The sequence below is a fragment of the Melanostigma gelatinosum genome (genome assembly GCF_949748355.1).
Source record: "Melanostigma gelatinosum genome assembly, chromosome: 2".
Taxonomy (NCBI): domain Eukaryota; kingdom Metazoa; phylum Chordata; class Actinopteri; order Perciformes; family Zoarcidae; genus Melanostigma; species Melanostigma gelatinosum.
In genome coordinates, this window is record NC_136635.1 from 15,468,565 (window position 1) to 15,493,894 (window position 25,330).

The 25,330-nt window shown below is 41.4% G+C and overlaps 1 protein-coding gene across 1 annotated transcript; it reads left to right on the forward strand.

Annotated features, from left to right (window-relative positions):
- The first annotated feature begins 327 nt into the window (after positions 1-327).
- lmo1 (LIM domain only 1) lies at positions 328-24,684 on the forward strand. Its single transcript, XM_079294134.1, has 4 exons — positions 328-778; positions 14,691-14,904; positions 22,516-22,641; positions 24,032-24,684. The coding sequence occupies exons 1-4, from the start codon at positions 757-759 to the stop codon at positions 24,135-24,137; spliced, it is 468 nt and encodes a 155-aa protein (XP_079150260.1). The 5' UTR covers positions 328-756; the 3' UTR covers positions 24,138-24,684.
- The last annotated feature ends 646 nt before the right edge of the window (positions 24,685-25,330 follow it).

The window sequence follows — 25,330 nt, forward strand, 5'->3', positions numbered from 1 at the left end:
GGTAATTAGTGTCCTTGGAGTTAAATAAGCTAATACTTAGACACCTCTGGCACAAGCAATTATGTTTGTGTATTGAATAATTGATTCAAAGAGGGGGGAAGGGCTGCTAATCAGATCTGAGCATAATGAATTGATTTAATTAACAGGGGAATCCGAGGGTCTCTGGAAACTGCGCGCATTTATTCAGTAGCAGCCAAGGCGAGCGCGGCACATAAACTGGGAGGGAGGCGGTGTGAGTTTGCTTTTAGCAGTTGTCCGATTTGCAATTGGATTTGTTTGAATATAGTTGCTGTCTCGGAGCAAATGAGAACGAGAAGGAGAGAATATTAACAGCGAAGCAGAGCTCAGCCGTTCAGTCTGAGCGTCTGATCCGTCCGTGTGTGCACAGTTACAGATAGGCGACACTAGATTTATATCGCTTTTCATTGTTTTTGCCTTTTTATTCGCATGGAATTTATCAAGAGCTACCAACGCTGTTTGATCGCTATTTATTTGCATTGCAGTTCAGTCCGGATAGGGGGATCTCGCCGCGTATCTCTCCGTATTCCGTGCCTGAATTATTATTGATAGGAGGAGAAAGAATAACGTGCAGACGGCAATTCATCTTTCCAGGGTTTTTTGGTCCATCGAGGCGTAGTCTAGTCAACCGCGCGTTTCAAAGCTATTTCCAAGAGAAGCTTTGAGCAGACCGAGCGGTGCAGCCTGCTGGAGCCGAGGACGGATCGCCCGGGGAAGGACTCCTCGTTCCTCAGGACGATGGTGTTGGACAAGGAAGAGGGTGAGTAACAGCTCCGGCCGTAGGATGCTAGAACCTGGGGAGTAACACGGCAAAACTACTGACATTTTACACGTCAAGTGTTTCCCGTCGCCCCGGACCCTGCGCACCCGCAGCCTGCGCTTTACATTCGCTTTCTAAACCCCATTTAGACACGACAGGCTCCGTGTTTTCGCGAAGGAACTGGAATACTGCTTTCTGTACCATGAAGTTGAGGTTTCACTTGACACAAATAGCCTCCCCACTGCTAAACTGCTCTTTCGTTCGGAGAGAGTTGCATGTTTATTTACAGCGGATGTGTCTGTGGCGTTGTGACGTGTAACCCAGAGTTTGAGGATATACTCCGCAGACGCTGCAGTGCATGTGGCTCCTCTTTTCTGTCCTCCTCTAAGTGCTTTTTGCGTCTGTGAAGTTAGCGAGGCAGCCTTTGACATCACCACGGGATGGGAGATGACAGCAGAGTGCTTTTAACTTGATTGCAAATTATGGATAGCACCGTGCAGCGTTCACTCACTTTCCATCCAAATAGGCCGACTTGCATTACTTATCTATTTCAATGTATTTAGGTTAATGGGTGAGGCAATCTAATTAATTTAAATTTAAATCAAACTCTCCACTAATGGTGTCCCATTTTGGATTCAACTGATGTTGAGATGTGCAGTGCGTTTATCACATGCAGGTCTAAACTGCGCTCAGTGCGTATGCATTTAAATATGTGCACAACATGACAGCAATATTCTATAATCAGCAGTGAAGGCGTCATGTGGTCTGAAATGAAGTTATTTTCTGATGTTTTTCTTACTTTAAGAGTATTTTGAGGGTTTCTTTGTTGACCACCTGCTGACATGCACAATGACAACCTCCACGAACCTTTTATTTGTGCGTTATTTCTCAAAGTGCAGTAGCCTCTGCACATTTTGAGTTTATCGAAGAGGGCTCCTCCTCCTCCAAAAGTAATGGATGCATTTGTAACCCAGTATTTACATTTGCAAATGGATATTTCATATATCTTAGCAGAGCATCCTTTCACTTACACATCTAAAAACCAATAAAAGGATTGCGGCAGAGACATAAATTGGTCTGTCTGGCTGAATCCATGTTGTGCGGCAAATGTACCCAAATTAACTCAACTGTAAATTGTCTCCTTTGGATGTAGCTAAAAGTTCCCTATATGATTCATGATTCAGATTGCTTTTAACAGTTATTGGCTAAGCAATATGGTAAATGTACAAGGTGATGCAAATGGCATTAGTGGGAAAGGATGCACAGGAGCATGTAATGCAGTCAATACTACATTAACTACTGATGCCCAATTACAGAACCAGGGAGAGTGGCTTTTAGGAGCATTAGGACTTGCAGAAAAGCTGAGATCACCTGCTGCTCATTACCTAAAAGCTTCACCCTTTATTTGCTGGGCCCGACCAGCAGCTCCAGCATTTTGGCCAGGTTGTCAACAGAGCTGCTTGGATCTGGTCTCTTTCATTGTGGTGCCTCTTAGCGGTTATTGGCTCTAAAGTTATAGGCTTGTCAATTCAACCTTCTTGTCTAATGTATCCACTTAGTGCCTGCAAAAATAAAAGCGTGCATATGTGGAGAGGGAGGTGTGGGTCTGAGTTTTGGGTGGCCACATGGGTGTATGTGTATGATTACTGCCTGTTTCTCTTGAGTGAGTCACTGTTATGCCTGTGTGTGTTTGCGCGTGCTGTTAAGTGTTCATATTTCAGTCCTTACGTAGCCCATAAAATAGATCTTCAGTGTGTCTGGTCTTGTGTTTAAAGCCTGCTCTCCTGGTTGGCAACAAAGTAATGCTGCTGAGTGTTTTTGAACTTCCTTCTGAAAAGTCTGCAACAAGAACATTAACCAGAAATTAACATATGCTACGTGACCCCTTATGTTAGCTCCATTGAGACAATCTGCCTAAACCATTTCCCACTGCATCCATTAAGATTCGAAAGCTGAACATAATATTTTAGACATACTGCTGTCACTTGATCAAACCTAAAATATTTCTAATTTTAGCTTCATGTTGCAAGTAGTTGCCCGTATTATCTGTTGTGTCCATCCCAAGTTAAATGCACATTGTAAACTTCTCACCATACTCTCAGATGACGCAGTCATTAACTTATAATATGCACTTTCTGTCAAGGCACTGAGTCAGAGAGCACGGAGAAGGACTGTAAATGCAAGACAGACACTGCTCTGTGAAATAACCTAATATGCAGGTCACAGTTAATGAATAGCAACACATGTACCAATTCTGTGTCAACATTATATTTCACCCTGTGATACGAAGGTTCCAATTTGCGTCTAATTTGAGAGGAAAAATACGTTTTTCTCTCCTCCTTCATACAGTAGCAACTGCAGGAGAAGCGAGTGGGTCCACACTGAAGGCAGCATTTTGCTGAACACTAACACAGCAACAGTATACTGAGCAGAAGAAATATCCCCCAGCTAATCATGCATTTCTGGTAACCTTTGCTTGTTAATTTATGATCCTGTTATCATCCCGCCCAGTGAAATTTGTACATTCATAAAGCATGTGATTGAAAAGCAACGCTTTACATGAATACAGACTGGTGATCTGTCGGCTGCTGTAATAAAACTTGGGCTTCGGGCTCCGATTTTTATTTTTAAATAATAAGAATTGCTTCATACTTTACCAGTGTTGCCATGGTAATACTGTCTCGTAGCGATGTTATATTGATTTAGGAAGTGGACAGTAACATTTCTTTTCTGTTATTTGGTTTCTGAAGGTTGATTTCTAATTTCTAGTTGGAGATTACTTTTATGTGTTCCTTAAGTCTTTTCTCTTTTCCACAGGAATGCAGTTTGCTCCCCTGTATTTGCTATTTTCACAGCTTATTGGTTTGCTCTTACTTCTAAATTAAACTTGCCCGATTCAAATATTGAAATTACGTTTGTTTTTTGTGCTTTGGGCCCTGAACAGTATTACAAACACTTTGCTTCGTTTGATATTTCTCAAGTCGCTGCAGTTTCTTTTAAAAAGCTTTATTACAGGCACCTGCATTGCCTTTTCTATTAGCAAACACACAACAAAATATACAAAAACATACCCAATGAATCTTCCCCGATACAGATGTGATAATAACATGATCTACAGTACTCTGAATTGGCATGCAACATTGTTTGCGCCTTCAGTGTGTTATACCAAAGCTATTCTCATTCATCACAACATTTATACAATTTTTAGCTGCGAGTGTTTATTAGCGTCTAGTCTGTTTCTGTCCGTCACCACTAAACCTCTAGATCCATATCGGCCCTGATCGTTTCACATCTACGAGTGCTCCGGTTGTCTATCATTTTCGATAATCTTAGTGGAATACAAAAGGTACTGAATTGAGACTTAAGAGACACATGTTAGCAAGCGCGCCCACCTGCCTTTGATGTAAATGGCTGCACTCATCAGTGTGGCACAGAAACTCAATTATGCACTTTTGAGCTGTGAGAGCCCTTTTATGATTGTCAGAGGCCACAGCTACGTTATCACATGAATCACAGGGAACGGACCATCCCTGTTGTGTTGTCCAAAGTCGGACCCTTTTATTCGCCCTAATATATTTTTTCCATGTCATGAGGAATTTCTGGTGTATTGTAGAGTTGAAGTGTGAGAACAGTGAAGGTTGCAGAGATAGTGACGCCACATTGAACATTGTATGAACAAATAAGAAACTCAGAGCCACAAGGGCATGCACACATCAGTCCAAATGTTACAATGAAGCCTTTTACAAAAGCCACCAATGTGCTGACAAGTGGAGATGAATCGTTACTTTAAACCCCCTTTGAAACCACCTTGGAGAAACCCAGTGTCTTATCACGAGCGCTGAGACAAACGCAGACATGCACAGACGTATTGTTGATGTTGCACAGGTGCAAAGTTATTCTTGCGTGCAAAAAAAAGAAACCCCAATAACCTTGTACATAGTCGAGTTGATAAATATAGCTGTATTTATTAACAACATGTCGTATATATAGTTAGTTATTCATCCGTTTGAACCTGTTGGAAGTGTGTGTTACTGCCACTGCAAAGCTGACTCTCTCAAGCTTTTGACTCTACTCATGTTAATGTGGGTGGAAAAAAACATTCATTGATGCCTCGACAAACACACGATCACTTCCTACAAAAATCTCATCAGTTTGTTTTCCACATAAAGTTACTTATTCACCGGTCTACCTATTACGGGCTCTCTGTTCTGCCGTCTTTTTGTCACGCTGATGAGCGCTGTAAAGCTCACTCTTTGCTCTCCGGAAAATAATTCCTCCTTTATTCTGTTACTAAAGGCTTAGTAAAGAAGACAGGAAAGATGGGAAAGGGGAATGGCATCAAGCAAAGTTCTAGAGATGAGCAGATGTCAAAACTACAATGTCATCAGCTATCGTTCTCTGGCAGCTGAGTGCAGGTGTCAAAATACCCACAAAATGTTCCTGAAGAGGAGCTTTTATATTCTACCCGCGGAGTTAAAATAACTCGTCACTTGTGACGCTCTAAGACAACGTAAGCACTTTCTACAGTAAAGCCTCACGGGAAATCAAACACATATATGACATAGATGACTATTATTATAATATCTGAAGGGTGTTTCGACCCAGAAGAAAGCTGAATGTTTATATGTGTATTTAATTGCTACGGTGCATTATTCATGTGTGAACTGCATCTCAAATCAGAATTGCACTGATGTCTGTTAATGGTTCCTTGTATCTTAAAGCAGCCCCGCATTAAAACAAGTCTTGTTTAATCCCTCCTGAAATCGTCCGCTTTAAAGCAGATACCAATATCGAAATTTTGGAGTTTTAAAAATATATTGACCAATACAGATTCCCTATCAGGAATATATACATATACACACTCGCATATCGATATATTCAATATTTTACAGTTGACAAATACACTTGTCAGTACGTTTTGGTGAACAAACTACTGTATGTAATGAAGTCACTGTGTCTAAATGTCCTCATACCTACTTTGGCATTTTTAGTTTCGAACGGTCTTGTTGCTTATTATTGATATATCTGTAATGAGCAGATACGCAAGATATAAGTCCAGCTTTAGTGTGCATGTGAGTGTTTGTTCTGATGGGAGTAGGAAGCTGTAAAATGTGCTATGGTTATAAATATAAAGTTTCATCAGTTTCTCATGGAATTTCGCAATTACGGGCAAACATGTGGAGCAATCCGAGTTGACAATTTTCATACAATCATGTGCTTAAGATGATTTCAATCAGCTGTTGATTGGTTTGCGCTGGTCCATGTGAAATGTGCGGCTACACTTGCAGAAATACAATACAGCATTATTGTAATGATATAGTTTGATTTCAGCGATTTGAACTAACCTGCTGTGTTGCCCCTATAGTGCACACATCACACAGGAATTGTTGCAGATTCCATAGTTCCTATTTGACAAAGCTCTGATCGCTGTTGCTGAGTATTTTTCATTTATTTTTGGCCCTGCCTGTGTGAGTGTGTGGCACTGAGGATGACAGTGTTGATTGGTCAGTAAAACACTTTGTTCTTGTGAGTGTAAGCAGCGGTGCAGCCTCTAGGGGCTGCTAGTGGGGCTTTTACACTTTCAGTCTTGTTTCACTGTAAATATCTTACCAACACTCATCTCATATCCCCATTGCAGTATTCAGTTTTGTGTCAAAACGTAGCTTTGGTTAGAGCTGTCTGATATTTGTTGCATCTCAGACAGAGATATATAATGAGTTTCTTTTGTTATTCCTGATCTATTCTCCTTCTTCATGTAATGCAGGTTTCCAGTCATTGGATACAAATGCAGTTCAGTGCAATGACATGTGAACTTTACAGCCATAAATTGTTTTAACGTTATTGGACAACTGGTATTTCGTTGGCCCATAACTTGCCGTCCTTCTGTTTTCCTGCACTTTCACGTACAATATGTAGTTCTAATCCAACTTAAAATGACCTTTAGTTGGATATTGTTTTGCAAAAATAAAATACCTCATGCATTTATAAAGGCCTCCTAAGAGCTTCCTTTTAGGACAAGAATCCAGAAAAAACACCTTAAGATATTACAGCTATCTTGTTGGTAAATAGAAAAGCCTGGGGCGCCTTCTCTTAAATAGGAGCCAACTTGCTGAGAACTAATCTCTTATTGGATGACCTTCGGTAAATAAAATCTTAAATAGCTAATTAAAGTCTGTGATTAAAGAGGGGTGAGTTATTTCTCTCTTAAAGCTAGTAGATTCGGTTTTGGATATTGAAGTTGCTGATTTAATCAGTGCTTAACTACGCTGCTTGCAGCTACAAATACAGAGGCAGTTGACAGCGGCCATCCACAAACATTCCCACTGAACCCGACATTTACTGAAACTTGTTTGTAAGACCTTGGACCACATCTTTCCAATCACACGTCTATAATTTTATATCATTAGGCCAGTCGTGTCTAGTTGAATTACCATTTGATTTAAGCCATTAACAAGAATTACTCCTGTAGGAATAAGGCCTGCATGGTCTGTATATTATGAGGCAATATGAAAGTGTTCAAAGGAATTCATTAAAAGCAAGCCATCTTCAAAATGAAATACCAAACGTCATCTAAAATATTCCTTTTCTTGCGAGATTTAGTACAGGCAGTGATACATAAGACATTTAGTTTACCATCCACCCAGTCTTCATGAAGATCTCTCCCCTAACTGCACCCAACCAACCTCCCTCATTACTTACCCCATCAGGTGTGAGAGTAGGTGCTTGAATGACATTAGAGGCCAGTGCTGCCAAATAACTGCCCCCTGTGGGGAATTTGCATTATTCAAGATTAAAGAGCCTCACACAGTGCACCACAGTGTGGTGTTCCTTCTTCCCTTCCATTTTCGACACACTGAGAACCCTGAATGGCACACCTGTCTCCTGGCATATCCTTTGAAATAATAAGTGTGCAGTAATTGCTGGGGAGAGGGGAGGGTTTTGTACATCACTTCCTGACCTCGTGAGTGACACAAACTTTAGAGGGCTACATTTATTCCTCTCCAAATGCATTTTTAATGTGGCCTAAAAGTGTTTGTGCATTATTCTGTTCCGGATGGCGGAAGGTGGCTGTGACAGGTCTAACGATTTGATTTTCGAGTTTATTTTTTTGTCAAGAATCACAAAGTGGCAGATAAGATTGCCTCGTGTATCAAAGTTTCAAAGTATATAGTTTGAGAATAGATGGATTTTTACTTTATTCAATCTTAGACTATTGGGGGGGGAAAAGTACTGTATGAGGATTGAAAATGAAGATGCATTCCCCTTCTCAGTTATTGACAGCTTGTAACTAAATGAAAAATGGTAAAATGGCAGGTTTCAAGAACTAAACTCCTCAGAGCAACAGCCGACAAAGCCCAACACTACGACAGTCCTCCCTATTTAAGGCTCTCGTGGGTTTATTTGGGGTAACCCTGCATGATAAAACCACGTCTTTTCTCCTCCTCATTCATCTTACTCCCTCACTCTCATTTCCAAGCCCCATCGCTCCCTCTCTCACTCTGTCTCTGCTGTTGACAGCTTACCTTGCAGAGCTCTAATCTCAACCTACTACTGAGCAACCAAGTGTTGGAACAAGTCGCCTTCTGTAAGAATTTGGAAACTCTGCCAGTTTCATGTCTTTAAAAAAAAAAAAAAAAGCTGCAACGAATTTAATTAGAAAGCTGTTGCATATCTCTGTGATACATTTCTTTTAATTAACCCCATGTGAATAAATTAAAAATAATAGGGGGCTGAAGAGTGTGGAAAAACACCCTAATGAAGTTTTCCGTTAATTGGGATGGAGTCTGGTGCCAAACCACAGTGAGTAGTGAACACCAGGAGCTAACAATGCCTTCTGTAAGCCTCAGAAAAGAGCCCAGGGCCTTCGTGCTGACTTCAAGTGTAAGAAATGCACCTCTGACGTGATGGAAATGGCCGTGGGCTGGGAGAAAAGGCAGTCCTGTTCCAGGCTGCTCTGCTGAGACTCCCCATGCCGCGCTTGAAGCTGGGCCAGTGTTATTGCAGCCCTAATGTGGCTGACTCATTTGGAGCGGATCAGGAGTAATTATGGTAGGGAAAGTGGCTGCCGACCGTGGGGGTCAGGACACTTGTAACATGTGAAAAGAGCAATTATTCCAGGAGACAAAACCCTCCCTTATCCTGGGCAGTGCCAGGGTCAATGCAAGGGACGGCTGGGCTCCGTTTCACCAGGGCTTATTAGCAGCAGCAAGCTGCAAAGTTTGAGAGAGTGCATCTTGTTAATGAACAGTCCCCTCCTCATCCGCACCAGCCATGTCTGCTCTCTCTCCCACTTACTGTGGGTGTTAATTATGTCATAATCATAGCATGCATACAGTCCCAGAAATCACCTCACAGACCCCAGCATTCATACACAACCATCTGGAAATGTAGCATGCCGTACAGTAACATAGAATGCTCTTACGGCTAACTATCAGAAGAAAAGAAAACACAGTGTCAGTGTGAAATGTAATATTGACTTGGGCCTTGTAAGAAACTGCCTAATTTGAGAGAGCGAGAGAGAGAGAGAGAGAGAGAGAGAGAGAGAGAGAGAGAGAGCGAGAGAGAGAGAGAGCTTCTCTCTGTGTGTGCGTGTTCATGCATATCTTTTCCTTTTTTCTTCCTGCGAATGTTTCAAACTACGGATAGATACATGGTTCACACAATGAATCACTGGTGTTTATTTTGTTTATCTTTCAGAATACACTCATCAGTCTGCTTTCAACTGGCATGTATATTCCAGCTGATGCTATTAGCAGATGTCTTGTGTTTTGTCTTGGCAATAGGGAAACGTGTCTATGGGCTCAATTACAGCGATGACGGGAGCAGAATGAAAGGGGCTGATTCATGCACACAATGGCACGACATCTGCATGAGATCCCCATTAACCTATAGAGGCAGACACCTTGGCCTAGGGACAATTTGTATTTGGCATTTACTGTGGTAGGTGAAAAGTAAAAGGGTGAGGTTTAATAAATCAGCCGCTGCAGCTTCTGACCTGCAGATCTGCTCAGCATTTTGCCAATACTGTGCCAATATAGTATTTTTAATCTTCCAATGTAATTTATTGCTCTTCCTGTAATAATACAATTTAATTTAATTTAGATTTCAAGATTCATTGAGATGATTCATTCAGTCATGCAGGGTTGACATTCAGTAGTTTGGTAACTTCTGTCGATTCATCATTGGCTATTTATGTCTGCTTGTGCAGGAGTGCTTTGAATTAGTGATGATGATGATGATGATGATGATAATAACACTTGTTTCAGCTAAATGCAATCATTTGGTAATATAGTATCTAATTCCCCGAGCTTCCCAGTCTGTGTATGCACCACGCTGGTGGCTTATTCGCTGCAGCTGGGAGTTGGAATTATAGGGGCCCCTGAGAGGAGGCCCACCCAGGGCCAGCTCCCACCTCTTTGAAAGCCCACCTCCCTCCCCATGTGTCAGGAAGGCTGAGTGTTTCTCTCAAGATCCTTTACCTCCCCATGAACCAGCAAAGTCTGCGTCAGAGCTTTTAATTGATCAACAGACATAACAAAACAAAGAATCAACTCTCCCTTTGGCCATTAAGGATGATGCCTGTAAGAGCAGCTGTTCCACTGGGATCATGTGGTGTAGTGAAGGATACCATAAATGTGAGTCGATTTCCTTATCATTTGTAGTAAGTTAACATAACAATCATTTGGCAACTATTTTGCAAAGTAATTAATCAGTTCTCTAATGCTTTTTCTCAGTTTCATATACTAATTGAATATCTGATATTAAGCCAAACAGCGGCGTAACATTACAGGATATTTTCACCTGTTTACAAAGCAAATAATCAATGAACCCGGAAAATGATTGTCAGGTTCATCAACAATGAAAATAATTGCGAGTTGCTAGTCCTACATACAGTAAAACGATGGAAGAGAGAGGTTGAGCACAGAAAGATGGTGCTAGACCATGTGGTGCTTCAAAAGTAATGAGTTAATCCTGAAGTTCACTGGAAGCCGATGCAGGAAGTCTAAAATAGGGATTCTCTCTCTTTTGTTTGATACAGTTATCAGTCTGGCTGCAGGAATTTGTACAACCTGAAGGCGTGAACATGTTGTATTGTTAAAGCAGGTAATAGAGTTCTTCAAAACAGGCACATGATTAACTCTCTGCAAGTCAGAGAATAATAGAAATCATCTTATATTTGATTAAAAAAACCAGGTTTATTATTAACATATTATTATTTCCTGGTTTTGCAGTTGATGCAATAGTTGAAGGCAATAACCAATCTTCTTTTAGTTGGCATGATATGGCACAATGCCTGGTGGCTCAGAGGGACTAATACATGTATACATTACTGTATGCAGCGTGATCTGCGAGCATCAGCTCACTTGTTTGGCTCCAAATATTTTTGTTGTCAAGTGGGCAAGTCATCTTTCTTCTCACACAGTCCTGTCCAGTCTGAGGGCATGTGGTCATTGTATTTGTCTAATTTCAAACATTTCCTTGGGTGCTCTAAAAAGTTCTTTCTTTTAAATCCTTAACCATATATCAAAAAGGTTAGGAGGACTGATGCGATTCTTTCATAGCTGTAAAGACGGAAGTCTAAATGGGGTAACAGAAATCGGATGCTATCTTTATAATAGAAAATACATGCTCTGACAGACTGCTTGGGCTGAGAAAAACTAACTGTACATATCCTTGAAAGATACAATCTGAAAGAAAGTAGATGGATGGTAGAAGGGAAAGATGACAGGCCTTTACACACAGTACTAATGGCAAATTAAATTCCCTCTCAGGAAGAATATTTGGCAGGGCAAGTGCTGTCTCTCCACTTTGAGGGGTAAAATGCATCCCTTGTTGGAGAATGAATTGTGATGTTGGAGAGGCATGCTTTTGGTGACATCAAATGACACTGGAAGGTCAGTAGCACTTGTATCTGTTAAATGGATTGGATTAAGTGGAGGCTGCCTCCTAGTCTGCTGCTTCCTTTCATAACGCAGCTTTTCTTTCTGGGGGGTGGCAAGCATGTGAGGCTCTGTTCTACTCCACAGTTTCACATAGCGCCGTGAGTGGTGACAGGTGCAAGAAAATGTCTCGTGGCATTAAGGGAATTGAAAAGACATTTACTTTACACACTCTGGGTTTTTTTTTCTGGCACTGCTCTTTGTTTAGTAGGTTTGAGCTAGTGCTTGCTACAGTACTATTAAAGCTATTTTCCAGAGGCTGTTTTGGTGGAAGACATCAAACTTGTGTTTCTTCCCGGCAATGGCTTCAAGAAAGACGCATGAGTTGAATGTGCATACTGGTTTCCCAGCGGACATTAGGCATTCCTCCATTGAGACATCTCTCTTACGGGCAGAAGGGCTGAAGGACCAGGACGCATGAAGATGTGAGAGTCAGACTCACTGCGAACAATGTTGTCACTTTGATGATGCTGAGCAGGGTTTTAAACAAAGTGTGCATCTAATGGAGGGGGTGAGAAGCATGCAGTAATTCCAGGATAGGTTAAGCTTTGGCCTTTTCAAAACCTGATGTAAAACACACACGTGATTTGTTTAAGGAGTGTGTGGCGGGCGGTGGTCTCAACCAATTAGGAGTAGTTCTCAGGAGGTGGAGGAACGACCTTTTTGTGTAATTAGTTCTCTTATTTAAAGCAAAGATTTTGAGTAGAATAACTAATTAGGTGTCATAAAAGGCAAATTAAAGAATTTTGTGATCCCGAGAGACCTTTCTTTATCTTTGCACAAGCTCTGAAGCACACACACATACACACGTTTTCTCTCTCCTCATTAAGACTGTTTTTAGTTCTGTAGAAGTCTGTCAGGCATACCTGCAGAGAGCTCCCCTAACAAGCCATAAAATGCAGGTATATAAGAGTCCACCCTCAACCAGTGTGGCTTGAATTTGAAGCTTTTTAGCTTAATTTACACTGAACATTGGTATTTATAGCAGGTTTTGTGATCCTAATGCTCCAGCTTCAAGGGGTCTGTTTTGGAGAGGGAGGGAGGTGAGGGAGCTGGAGGGCAGGTGGAACACTAATTGATGGCTCCCATCACCAGCACCGGACCAATTAGCCTCTGCTTTCCACTTCTGATAAAGAAATAAGACAGCTCAACGCCACCAGAGCACTTACTGACATATAAACCAAAGGCATGAATTTGAATAACAAGCGCTCCTATTTCTTTCACCTCTTTTTTTTAAAAGGGGAAAATTCTAATGATATTACATTCATAGCATTATTGATGTGTGGATGGCCAAAAATTGCAGAGCAAATCTGGATCCAATAAGGTAGTTTGTGAGTCCATTTAGGGGTGTGTGTGTGTGTGTGTGTGTGTGTGTGTGTGAGAGAGAGAGAAAGAGAGAGATACGGAAAGAGAGGGCAAAAATATGTTTTCCTATTCCAAAGAAGTCTTCTAAAAAGTGGTATACGGTTTTTGTGAAAGAGAACAAACTTGACAGGTTCAGCAGACAAACACAGTGCCGAGAGTGAAGCAGTCCCTTGTTGCCAGCTGAGGTTGTATTTATCACTGAGCAAACCACAGAAGTTACTGTAAAATGGCAGCTCCAACTAAAGAATGACCCCTATTCATACTGAACAACACTGTCGCAATTGTGCATACTTTCCTGCAAATTAAATGCAAATTTAAAAAACTTGTACCTGGCCTCGACAAAATCTACCCGTGCACATCTCTAAAGTGCAACAGTAAAACATTGACATTTTATATAAAACTCAGTATAACGTGTCTTTAAAAGTGGCCTTTATAGATACCCACACAAAATGCTGGCCTAGCCCCCTGTGATGCAGAGTGTCTGGTCTTTTTTTCCTTTTTTTTCGAGAGAGAAAGAGAGAGAGAAATGTGTTTTGAAAGTAGAGTGGCAAGTGGCGTCCACTGTGTGTTCTTTTAGATGGATCAATAGCTCAGTGTGTGAGAGAGTGTCTTAAGAGCTGTTGTCTTGTGCTTTCAGCTGTGGCAGACCTGTTAGTGCTACAGAGGGGAGCTGCGCGCCCCTGCCTCTGTACCAGCAGTGGCCTGAGGGGGGCTTTTAGTCCAAACACAAATGTCAACCACACATAGACTATTAGTGTTTAGTGCTGTTATTAAATGGACTTTATTTGTCCTTTAGGAGGCTAAAAGGCGGGCTTAAAGGGGACCTGCGTGACAGCAGGGCAATTTGCGAGTTTGGTAACTTAGGCTCGCTCGTTGCAGACACATGAGTACAGATAAGTGTAAAAGGAGGTAAGGCTGTAATGCTCTGAGTAGGGAACATTGTGTGTGTGTGTGTGTTTGTGGTTTTTGTGTGCAAGTGTGTGTGTGTGTGTGTGTGTGTGTGTGTGTGTGTGTGTGTGTGTGTGTGTGTGTGTGTGTATGAAACACCGAGAGTGAGTGTATGCTAAAAGGCACTTAGGCCATAACATATCTCACTGGGGTCTGGTAGCAACGTTTTTGTGGTCAGAGGCTTTTTAAAAGGTTAATGTTAATCTATACCAAACAAAGCCCATGAGGAGCTTTTACAGCTGTAGACAGTTGAGTGAAATGGTCTTTGATGAAATGGCAGGTAACTAACGTACTACACAGCTCCCTGTAAATACCACAGTAAGCTAAATAAACATTCTGTCTTTTTGGAAATACACAAGACATGCCCCTTCCTCAGAAAGCTGCTGCAAGTGATCATGTAACTTTTGTATTACAGCATGGTCTTAGTGGAAGGAGTAAGTCAGGGCTTTGTAGTCCAATGTGACCTGTGCGCCTATCGACATGGAAGAATGTTTCCCTCAATGCATATGAAGCAGGTAGTCCGTGTGCTGTGGCCACGCGCAAGGCCAGGCTTAGACGCCTTCGAGAAGCAGCCAGCTTATCAAAAAGAGAACATGAAAAGTCACTCGTGTTCCTGGGCCGTAAATCACTCATGGCTGTTTGTCTCCTTATCACTACAGGTGTGCCGATGCTCTCCGTCCAGCCCAAAGGAAAACAGAAGGGGTGTGCTGGCTGCAATCGCAAGATTAAAGACCGCTACCTGCTCAAGGCCCTGGACAAATACTGGCACGAGGACTGTCTCAAATGTGCCTGCTGCGACTGCCGCCTGGGGGAGGTGGGCTCCACCCTCTATACGAAAGCCAACCTCATCCTCTGTCGCAGGGACTACCTGAGGTAAGTGAGACACACAATCACCTCGCTCCACCCACAACAAACACAAATGCCATGCCATTCCAAGAGCCCTGTGACATGAAAGAATCACAAAGGGTTGTTTTTTTTTGCCTCCTGGTACCGTTTGCTTTGGTTTCTTAGTGTGTGTTTCCTGTGGCTTCCATTCACAGAAACACAGCTAAAATCGAAATCATGCAAATATTCCTCAGGGGATGCTCCAACACAAACATATTCCACTGGCAGAAAAAAACAAAAAACATCTGGGCTATTTTAGGAGCGGTGCGACTCCTTTGCATAAAAAAAAAAAATAAATTCTAAATACTGTACAAAAGTCTTGTGCAACCATCAAAGGATGAGTCGTGCTGTCATGACATTTCTGCATCCAGAATACCAAATGCATCATCACAGTTTGAATATAAAGTAAGCAGTGGGTTACACTTGGTTGACATTTACAATAGCTTGTTCTCGTAGCATACTTAACATTTAATACCTGGCAATATCTGTTCTTGATGAATTTTGAAGACATTAGGAGCTACTGTGGAAAGGTGGATCAATTTACCTCCTCAACAACATTTACAAAAATAATATAATAACTAATCTACCGTAATTTAATAACAATTGCATTATACATTAGTCAAACAGTCTCACTGCTACTGACAATATATGTCCATTAAGATAAGTTAATTTCAAACCCCCACATGTTTGTTTTTACTGTTTTTCATATTTTTATCATCATTTTGTCATCAACACAGAGTGACTCATGAAGTAGACTTGCTGGCTCTTGTACCAGAGCTGTAGGTTGTGAGAATCCTCCAGGCTTGTTGCTTCATCAGTGTCATTGGCTCTGTATACCCCCCTTCAGATGCCCCTGCCATCTGCTTGTTAAATTAAACATGACCATTTCCTGGGCGTTAAGTCACATTCCCAATGAGATCCTACCATTTATCTGTGAGGGAACCCCCCAGGGGCCGACTTAGGGATGCCGGTGCCCTAGCCCCCCCCCCCCCCCTTTAAAACTCCCTGTCCTGCGCTGCCCTCCCCCTTTCCCCTTTCCCCTTTTCTTTCTGCCTACTTGTCTCCTTACTCCCTCACTGATACCTCCAGCTTATTGCTACCCACAAGGTTTGTATCAGTTCCATTATTCTAATTTACAAACATTCAAAACAGCAGCTATCATCTTGTATCATTTCTAAAATCCAAACCAAAGTGACCCTTAATCAACTTGGTTTTCTCCCTCCCTCACTCATGGATCTCCATGACATTTTACTTACGTCTCAGCTTCTCCTCTGACCTGGACGAAGCCCGCAGCCCACTTGAGAGGTGCTTAGGGACGTAACGTTGAGATAGGCCATTACCATCCATCAGTTCCCACCTACACTTAATGCTTTTAAGATGCAGTGAGAGGTCCACTAAGACCTGATGCTGCCCCCAGAAGGGGCAGATGGTGCAGATGAGGTAATAATAAATGGGAAAATGACCAAGAGAAGGCAAAAAATGATGAAGCTCAGAGTTTCACTTGGTAGAATACATCTGCTGAAAGGACAGCAGCCCCAACCCCCGAGCTATAAGTGCCTAACTGGCACTGTGAAGGGAGAAGGAAAAGCTTTCTCACACATTAGACCGGCAAGCTGTGGAGGTCAGAGACGGGATGAAAAACTGAGAACGACATATGAAATCAAGAGTTAGGAATAGTAAAATAAGAATAAAAAGGAAAGATGAGGAGAGAGCTTTCTGTGCTCCTCTGTTGCCCCGGATCACCTAATGAAATCCATCCCACTCGCCTGCTCTTCAGCCTGCGACAAATGCAGAGTACTTAATGGCTAGAGATGCTTGAGATGAATTCTATTGTGGAACAAATTAAAAACCTTGCCTTGTGTACGAGAGCAGGCAGTTTGAGAGACCAGAGTATTTGAAAGGAGGCGATGCAGTCTTCATCCGGCACTAGTTTCCTTTTCATTCCTTCTTTTCTGTATAGTAAGACGAAGGCTCCACTCACCTGCTGTAATGAAGTTAAATCTGTGCACTGAATTAGCCTCCTTCATTAAAGACAAGCAGGGGGATCAAACACACTTTGGTTATTTCCCTGAGTTTGGATCCCTGCCATGCTCACATTAATTATTATAGGAGCTCCATCTGTGATTGTCCTTCAGTGGCATTAGCAACTTATTGAAGGCACTCACGCTTTCCTGAACCTTACACTTCAACACACACAAACCCTAAAATACACACATGCCTTAAACAGCGTCCTCCACTGCCCTCCAAACCACTGCACCAACAAAAACTTCACTTTCTTTCACTTCCCGGTATCAAGAGAGTCTTTTTTTGATCAACTTGGCCACACTCTTTCATTATAAATGAGAATAATAGATTAATTAGGCGTTTCCTTTATGTCTAGGGCCCAGGATGGCTCGACTTCACCAGAGGGTTGACAATCTAGTCATGGTGTGATCATCAGGACTTGAAGCCTGAAATCATTTAATCCTCTATTTCATATATTAGAGAGGACATAATAGTCATCCACTTATCAAAATGGGGTATAATTAACTGTAAGAGGAAAACGTTTTCAAGATAATGAACATTAGAAGTTATCCATAAACCGGTGAAATAGCAGGGAGAAGATGATAGCTCCATCTGGATGTGACTGTTTTTCTAATATGTGCTCTCCTTACTACTATAGGAGGTAAAACAATTGCTCTCCTCCCTTAACAGTTGCTCTTCCTCTCTGAGCAAGATAGATTTGAACCCGAAAGGTTTACACTTTCAAAAAGACTCAACTGTTGGGGAAGGTCAGCACATGCGATGCATGCATGAACAGATTTCTCTTTTATGAAATCTGACGAACTCTGTGCAAGCTGTGAAGTCTCAAAGAGCTCAGAGAAGAGGTAGAAAACTTTAAGAGCCACAGCCCAATCTGAGGGAAGCAATACAGAAGGGCAGATGATGCACTGTAGGAGCTTTAAGGGTTTGAAGTTGGAAGTTGAAAGAACTTAAGAAGGCCCTCTCTTCTCTGAAGAGTGATTGTAATGACTCAATAACAAAAGCGTCTTTACATTCTTGCCATCCAACTCTGCTCCCAACAACCCACGCCAGCACACAAAGATACATTTTTAGCCACGAAAGAGTTGTGCAGTTCCGCTGTGTTGAAGATTGTAGGAGGCAGGGATTAGGCAGCGATACATGTTGGCGTATAATGCATGTAAGAGCTGACATGAGAAGTCATGTTGATTATTTACGGACCTTAGAATGGGCTATTAAAATGAATATTTTTTTTATTTGGTTGGTAAGAACTTCAAACTAAAAATAAAATGCAATTATTAAATTACACAACAAGACACAATGCATATAATTAGATACAAGCGACAACAATGATTACTATGGATTCCATTATTAAAGCCTGTCATCTGAGAGAGGGACTTTGTAATTCAATATTTAAATCACATTATTTTAAACAGCTGTTATTATGATAATCAAAGTAATTTCACAAGCAGAATAATTCTGAGGTTTAGCTTCTCAACTGTAAGAATTTATAGTTTACGTACGTCAAGTGTGATGGTGAACTGAATATCGTGGACTGTTGGTCCGATAAGACGAGACAATAGAAGTTGTCGCCGGGGCTCTGTGATATGTTTCACTATACTACTAATGTCACCATGTTGCAGCCCTACTATTATGTACTACAAAAGGGATTATACAATATCTCAACAAAGATGATGAATTTTAGAAGTTCCTAAAAATAAATAGCCAGCCTACTTTCACTTTCCTCACGAGTTGTGGGGAGCAATCCAAATCAGCACTTCTGGCCCTCTAACCAATTTAAATAAACCACAGAAGTGTCTACTTTTAAAGAGGACCTTTTTTTTTTTTGCTTCAAACTGTTGCAATGCGGACGATTGATCGACAAAACTCGATGTACTCAGTGTCTTATGAGCAGCACTGAACAATACTCAGAAACTCAGCATTCACGCTCTGTATAAATATAAATCCTGAAATGTTTTTTTTTCCCCACTTTCCTTTTGAGAATATTGATTCATTTAATCCAAATGACCACAGAAATGGAAGTGCATGAGCCACTGCACTCCTACAATACAGGACATGTGTCAGAACAATACATGAGTATTCTGCAGAAAATATTCAAACAAAATAAAATCTATTGTAAATGAAATGAATGAATGTTTTTCAAAGGTAATCCACGGTTTATGAAGGCACTGTTTCAGTGCTGAGAAGCATATCATGTTTTTAAGTGTATATTGTACTGTACATACTGTGTATGGTTTGTATAGATGACACCATCTCTATAGATGTTTTAATTACAGTATCGTCCATTCTTCAGCACAAGATGACCCGGTCTGACCTGTTCACTTGTTGGCTCCCACTTTGCTTTCAACGCCTTGAATCTACCTAATTGTGTGTATCTATTTTACTTTGCATTCTTGCATCTGACAGCAAATCCCTCGACCTTTACATTTTCATCTCAATCATGTTTCGGTGTGAAACATTCATTGCTTGCTATACGCAGCACCATTTTCAGCTGTTACTCATGAGACTGCTGCAGTAGTGGTTCAACTCCGGTTGCTTTTGGCTTCATAGGAGCACAAAGAGAAGAGTGTGATGTGTTTGAACAGTTCTCTCAGGCTGTAATCTCCTCTTACCACAAGGAGTCCAATTAAGCCATATGTTGATACTACGCTATAACCCAGAAACATCAATTGCTGGCTGAAGAACTCTGCGAGTGGGAAACTTTCTTACACTCCAACTCTTAACGTTATGGTGCAGATGTAAGCTCTGCCAAATTTCTGCCTGTGATAGTAAATCACAAAACAGATAAGGAAGTTGTGTTCGCATGGAAGAGGTTTATCTCGTCATGATTTGAAGACTTATCAGGGTGACTCAGAGGAACCAATGTCAGTGAAGAGAATATTCCACGGTCCTGTTGCTTCATCTTTAATGCGCACCCACCTAAAAGGTGCGAGGCCTTTCTGTGCTATTAGCAGAATACTTTTGTCTAACTAATCAAAAGTACTACAGACTATCTTCTACAGATAACAGCCTAACAAAACAAAGACTTTCTTTGTTGCAGTTGGAAGTTATTTTACAGTTCAATGATGGTTCATTGAAGTTCACATTTGATGAACACAAACCGCAATAGTCGTCAACTACTCACCTGTGTTAGAGTAATAAGATATTTTGTTCATGAATAATAGCCTTATTTCTTCTTCATCTGTGTTTCAAATGATCAGGTTTTAGTCATATACAAGCCTATGTTCGTTTTCCACCACAAACATCCTTGTGGCTCAGGAGAATCCCATCTGTGCTGTGTTTGTGCTTCGTTATGGGGTAAACTACTCAGCGTGATGATTTCATCACCGCTCAAAGTGGATGTGGTTTTTTTTTTTATATGGGTATTTACCAGCGAAGGGGAGGGGGGGCTCTTTGTTATAAATTTGTAGTCTCTATTCCCAAACTGAAAACAGATAACCTATAGTGACATCATCAGGGTTATTTTCTCAGACTCCACAAAGCCTCTACATTTGGTAGATTGCCCCTTTAAAATGCCATGACGTTTTTTGACGACAAAAACAAGGGAGGGTATGCAACTAGTCACTTCTGTTTATTCCCGCTGAAAGCCTTTAGTGTCGTTGCAGTCATTTTTCTTGAGGGAAAAATATTATTTCTAGTTTTATTGAAGTAGCAATGTTCGTATTCTGACAGCTTTTTAAACATTTTCAGTTTTGCAAGTCAATCAAAATAACCTGTATTTTTGCCAGACTAGTAAAGTTAAAATGCAACATACCTACAGTAGCTGGGGTTGCATATGTGAACAGCAAACAATCCTTTTGTTTCATGATAAATGGGAAGAGAGGTTATAGGCTACACACAGGATTTGGATGACTGGTTTGTAGAGAATATAAATACACATGTAGCTGAAAGGTAAAAACTAGCCTCAGGAGTCACACACTACTTTGACTGAAGGTAGAACTTAGTGTCGCCAGCAAGCTGGGCTTCCCCACCAGGTGTTTTCACAACCTGCATGTATCAAGTCAGCACCATGTCCGCAGCCCAGCGGGGTGTATAAGACAAGGGTTTGAATTATCCTACGAGCTTTTACAGGGGTGTGCATGTCAGACTCTGTAAGTGGCCGAGGCTTCTGGGCTCTTTTATAGCCTCGGTTCCCTGAGGGAGAGAAAAAGACATCACGTGTGACCCTTCGGTCCAGTATAAAGCTCAGGTGTGGTGTAAACCTGGAGCAGACCCCCCTGACTGTCATGATGACACAGGAGGTGTGAGATAGTGGGTTATATCTAACGGGGATAACTCAGAAATCAAGGCTGCATACGGTAATGGAAACCAGGAGCACTGTAGCACTGATATTTTGCCAATTCTTGGATCAACACTGAACGTGTTTGAATCTTTGTGCAGAGTGCCCCATAGATGGCAGATGTCTACTGGATGAGACCAGGCAGTGTTTTACTGAAACAGTAACCAGTTGTAACAATGTCTCTGTTTAACACCGTGTGAATCCCTCTCATGGAACATAACAGCCTTTCTCCCTCTGTTTCTGTCTCTCCTGCTCCTCTGGGGCAGTGGCCCCTAATTAGAAGCAGGGCTGCTGGATCGACGTTTTCTTTAACAAGTTGAAAGCAACTGAATGGGACAAGCATAAACAAGGCAGCATATCAACACTGTGACTCCTCTGTCTGAGCCCTACAAGTTTGGGGGAAAAGTGTTTAACATACTGTTGGAATGGCAATCTGCTGTTGCCTTATCCCCTGTTGCAAAGCTGCGAAACGGTTCTTCTCCTGCAGAATATATAAATCTATCTGTGCTTCAGAATCTCCAAATTAAACATGGGGGCAGGCGCTTGGAAAATGAAAATGTAAATCAGAACTGGGAAAAGCGTTTGAGGTTCCTTTGCTTTGAGGAGAAAAGAGATCTACGCCAGTGCCTCCCTTGCTCTGTTTGTGACCTTTATCATGTGGCTCCTATAAGCCTAAACAAGCCGCAGCGAGGTTTGAGCATTGAGTCTGTTCACAGTGAAACATTTAGTTAACTCTTCAAGGTTACATCTCCCGTCACTGTCTCAGGCTCCGCTCTGAATGAAAGCGGGAGATGGTGAAAGAGATTGAGACTAAATCCTTGTAAGAGAAATCTTTTGAACTTATGACTACATTATAGAACGTAGGCTCTTGTGCAAAAATCCAGCTGGCTTTGGTTGGAGAAAGGCCTCATTAGGTATTTTAGTTGTGAAAGAACACAACTTTCAACGATTTAAATGGTTTGCTTCAGACTTGTTTTCATGCTTTTTGTAATGTGCAGGGGAGGAGGGGGGGGGGGTTCTTTGAAGAAGGAGATTAAAACCATGTGATTGTTTTAATTAGATCATTAGCCAAGAATTAAGATCTATGTTTGTAACTCTCATTAACAAAAATGCCAAGTGGGTGCCAAGAAAGATTTGTGCATTACATTCGACGTATTAGGATGTTTGCCCTCTTCTCCCTTCCTTTGCAGCGTTTTTCTTCTATTGTTCTTGCTGTCAGTACATTTTTGTTTACTCCCTTATTGCATCAAGGTAAAGGGAAGGTGGGTTAATCGCCGTCTGTGCTCTCTGTCTTTCAGGCTCTTTGGTACAACGGGGAACTGTGCAGCCTGCAGTAAACTGATCCCAGCTTTTGAAATGGTGATGAGAGCCAGAGATAATGTTTACCATTTGGACTGTTTTGCCTGTCAGCTTTGTAACCAGAGGTAAGAATGGGGATCATAACTGCACAACAACATCACCTCAGACATCAAAATAAAATAAAAAACATGAATGGCGTGTTAAAATGGACAAAGCTTTTTGTCCTATTATATATTTACAGACCACCTGACAAGTCTAGGGAAGAAAACTTGTGGATTCCTGTGTTGTAAAAATAAAGGTTGCTGTATTGCATTTGTAATGCCCTGCTAATTATTTCCCATTGTGACACACTGCCAGCAGTTTGTACTTGTTTGTGGCTAAATCTGTAAATCTTTTAAGCCAGAGGGATGCAAAATTAGCTGTTGTTCTTTTGCGAGGATGTATCTGAGCGACACAAATCACGTCGTCCAGAGGTGTGTTGCTGTATGAGGGAGCATGGCTCTATACATGTGTGAATTGGTTATTCCTCGGCGATATGATCTATTATGAAATTGGAGTGAGCACAAAGCCCATGGTGTGATACACATAGAATATGACATACCCAAATATTGCTTTTTCCCATTAATATACTGTCAGTAATGGCACCACTCTGGAAGCAGAGAGTCCTTTGCATGCTTGTCAGGGGTTCCGTGACCCTGTTCCTCCACACAGCACAAGCCCATTAACCTTCTGTAGACCAGATTCAGTTACCATAGTGAACACCTGCTATATGGGAATTATGACTGCAGTCTCTCTTCTCAGCTGGCAGACATGAAGCCAGGTCTCATCTGGCATCGTATTGCCATGGCCATGACTGTTTTACCAGCCTGGCTCATGACTGAAGCTAAGCTATGCTCGGCTATGTTCTTATCTTCACTCCCCTTCAGTCACATTATGGAGCCGTCTCCACTGTGTCACACAAACAAACAGCGGCACAGAGGAGAACATCAGTAGGGCAGGCTGCTATGTGTTATTTTCCCTCCTCAATTGACTCTGAGACTTCAGAGGAAAAATATTCTCAAGCACTGGAACCAAACTGGTGTGTGAAAAAGCTAACCCTATGGCAGAGGAAAGCTTGGAAACTCCCGCGGTGCCAACGCCATTTTGCCAGGCCGAGGGAGCGCTGACCTGTCTTTTATCGGGTGCCAGTGCTCGTGTCTGCTTTCTTTGAAATGATCGGGTTATAATCCACTTTAATGTGAAGCCTTACATTTATGATGACCATCAAAACGGGCTTAGGATCTGACGAGGCACAGTGCGTCAGGTAAAACATCCCGAACCAAATGTGTGCGAACAAACAGAATCATCATTACCCGCTGATCTTAAATCCAGCACTTTCTGTGCCAGAGCAGAGTCAGTCAGCCAGTCAACACACACACACACACACACAAACACCACTTTGTCGTAATGCCAACAGTAATCATCTTTGTGTTTTTAACAACAGTTGTGCCTTTCTTTGTTTTTCTCTGCCAACAGGTTTTGCGTGGGGGACAAGTTTTTCCTAAAAAACAACATGATTTTGTGTCAAATGGACTATGAGGAGGGCCAGCTGAATGGAAGCTTTGAGACACAGGTTCAATAGTTGGAACCTCATGGCAGCAACAATCGGCTCCACACTTTACACACCAGATGGATGTTCTGCTGCACTTGGAAAAAGACAAGCGTATGTCTGCTTGCCTGCAATACTTTTTAAGACCCCTTTATCAGTCCCTAAGGACTCTATTGTAAATGTTCAACTTTTCGCCCCTCCCACACCCCAACACTGAGCAGTTACACATTTTGATGTACAGTTGTGCCTGCTTAGCTGAGCACTGTATTGCTTGTATGTTTTGTGAAATTTGTTTCCGGTTGGTTTCATTTTCCTTTTAGAAATGGTTCATTGGAGGGTATGTACAGTCTGTTTTCTCTGTATATATAAACTGGAACATTTATTTTATGAAATGTAATGCAATTTTATTACTAGTGTGAATTAAAGATTCTTAAATGTTCATAGTGACGTTTTTCTCTTGTACTAAAAACCAAAGTTGTCGGAGGAAGTCGGCCCATGTGTTGATACGTAATCATGTCTCCAAAAACAGCAATGCTAAAAAAAAAACAAGCTTTGAGAGAGAAAAATGTATTTGAAGTATTTCTTCAAAACATGATGCTACAAAACCAGTTTTATTACATTTGACAGAGTTCTGATAGGATTAGAAATGCTGTTTAAAATGAACTACATAGGATTTTATTTGGAATAAAAGAATGCTTCTCCAAACTGTGTTGTTGTGAGCGTGCAGGTGTCATGAAAGCGAGTGAGTTAAACTGAGCGGCTCTCCGTGATTCATGCTTCATTAATTGTCATCTGATTATCGGGGTGAATTGGCCAGGAAATGAAATGCAACAGCAAATAAATTAGAGAGACAATAAATGCTCATTGAGTTTGAGCTCATTCAAACTTGTCTGTATTAAAACAGTACTGTTCCCAGAAGACTCTTGTTACTGGAGCTGTGTGACGCTGTCTGTTTAATTGATGTGGTTATTTATGGTACACACACCAAAAGCTAACGATAAACCAAGTCTCCTGGAGCTGTCAGATATTTAGCTGATCGTTGAAGCGATAATTCATTTCAATGACTTTGCTAATTACGTGTAGTTGTATGAATTAACCCCCTCAACTCTAAACTTTTTTTTTTAAATGATACTGGGTAAGAGAACTTTGAAAATGATTTCTGTAAATAAAACAATGTAGGTGATGAACGGTCACATATATATTAATTAGGCAGCTCAATGCGTACC

Coding starts and splice junctions, on each gene's coding strand:
- lmo1 (XM_079294134.1), top strand. CDS start 757: ATGGTGTTGGACAAGGAAGAGG. Junction 14,905..22,515: donor TGTCGCAGGGACTACCTGAG/GTAAGTGAGACA, acceptor TCTGTCTTTCAG/GCTCTTTGGTACAACGGGGA. Junction 22,642..24,031: donor TGTCAGCTTTGTAACCAGAG/GTAAGAATGGGG, acceptor CTCTGCCAACAG/GTTTTGCGTGGGGGACAAGT.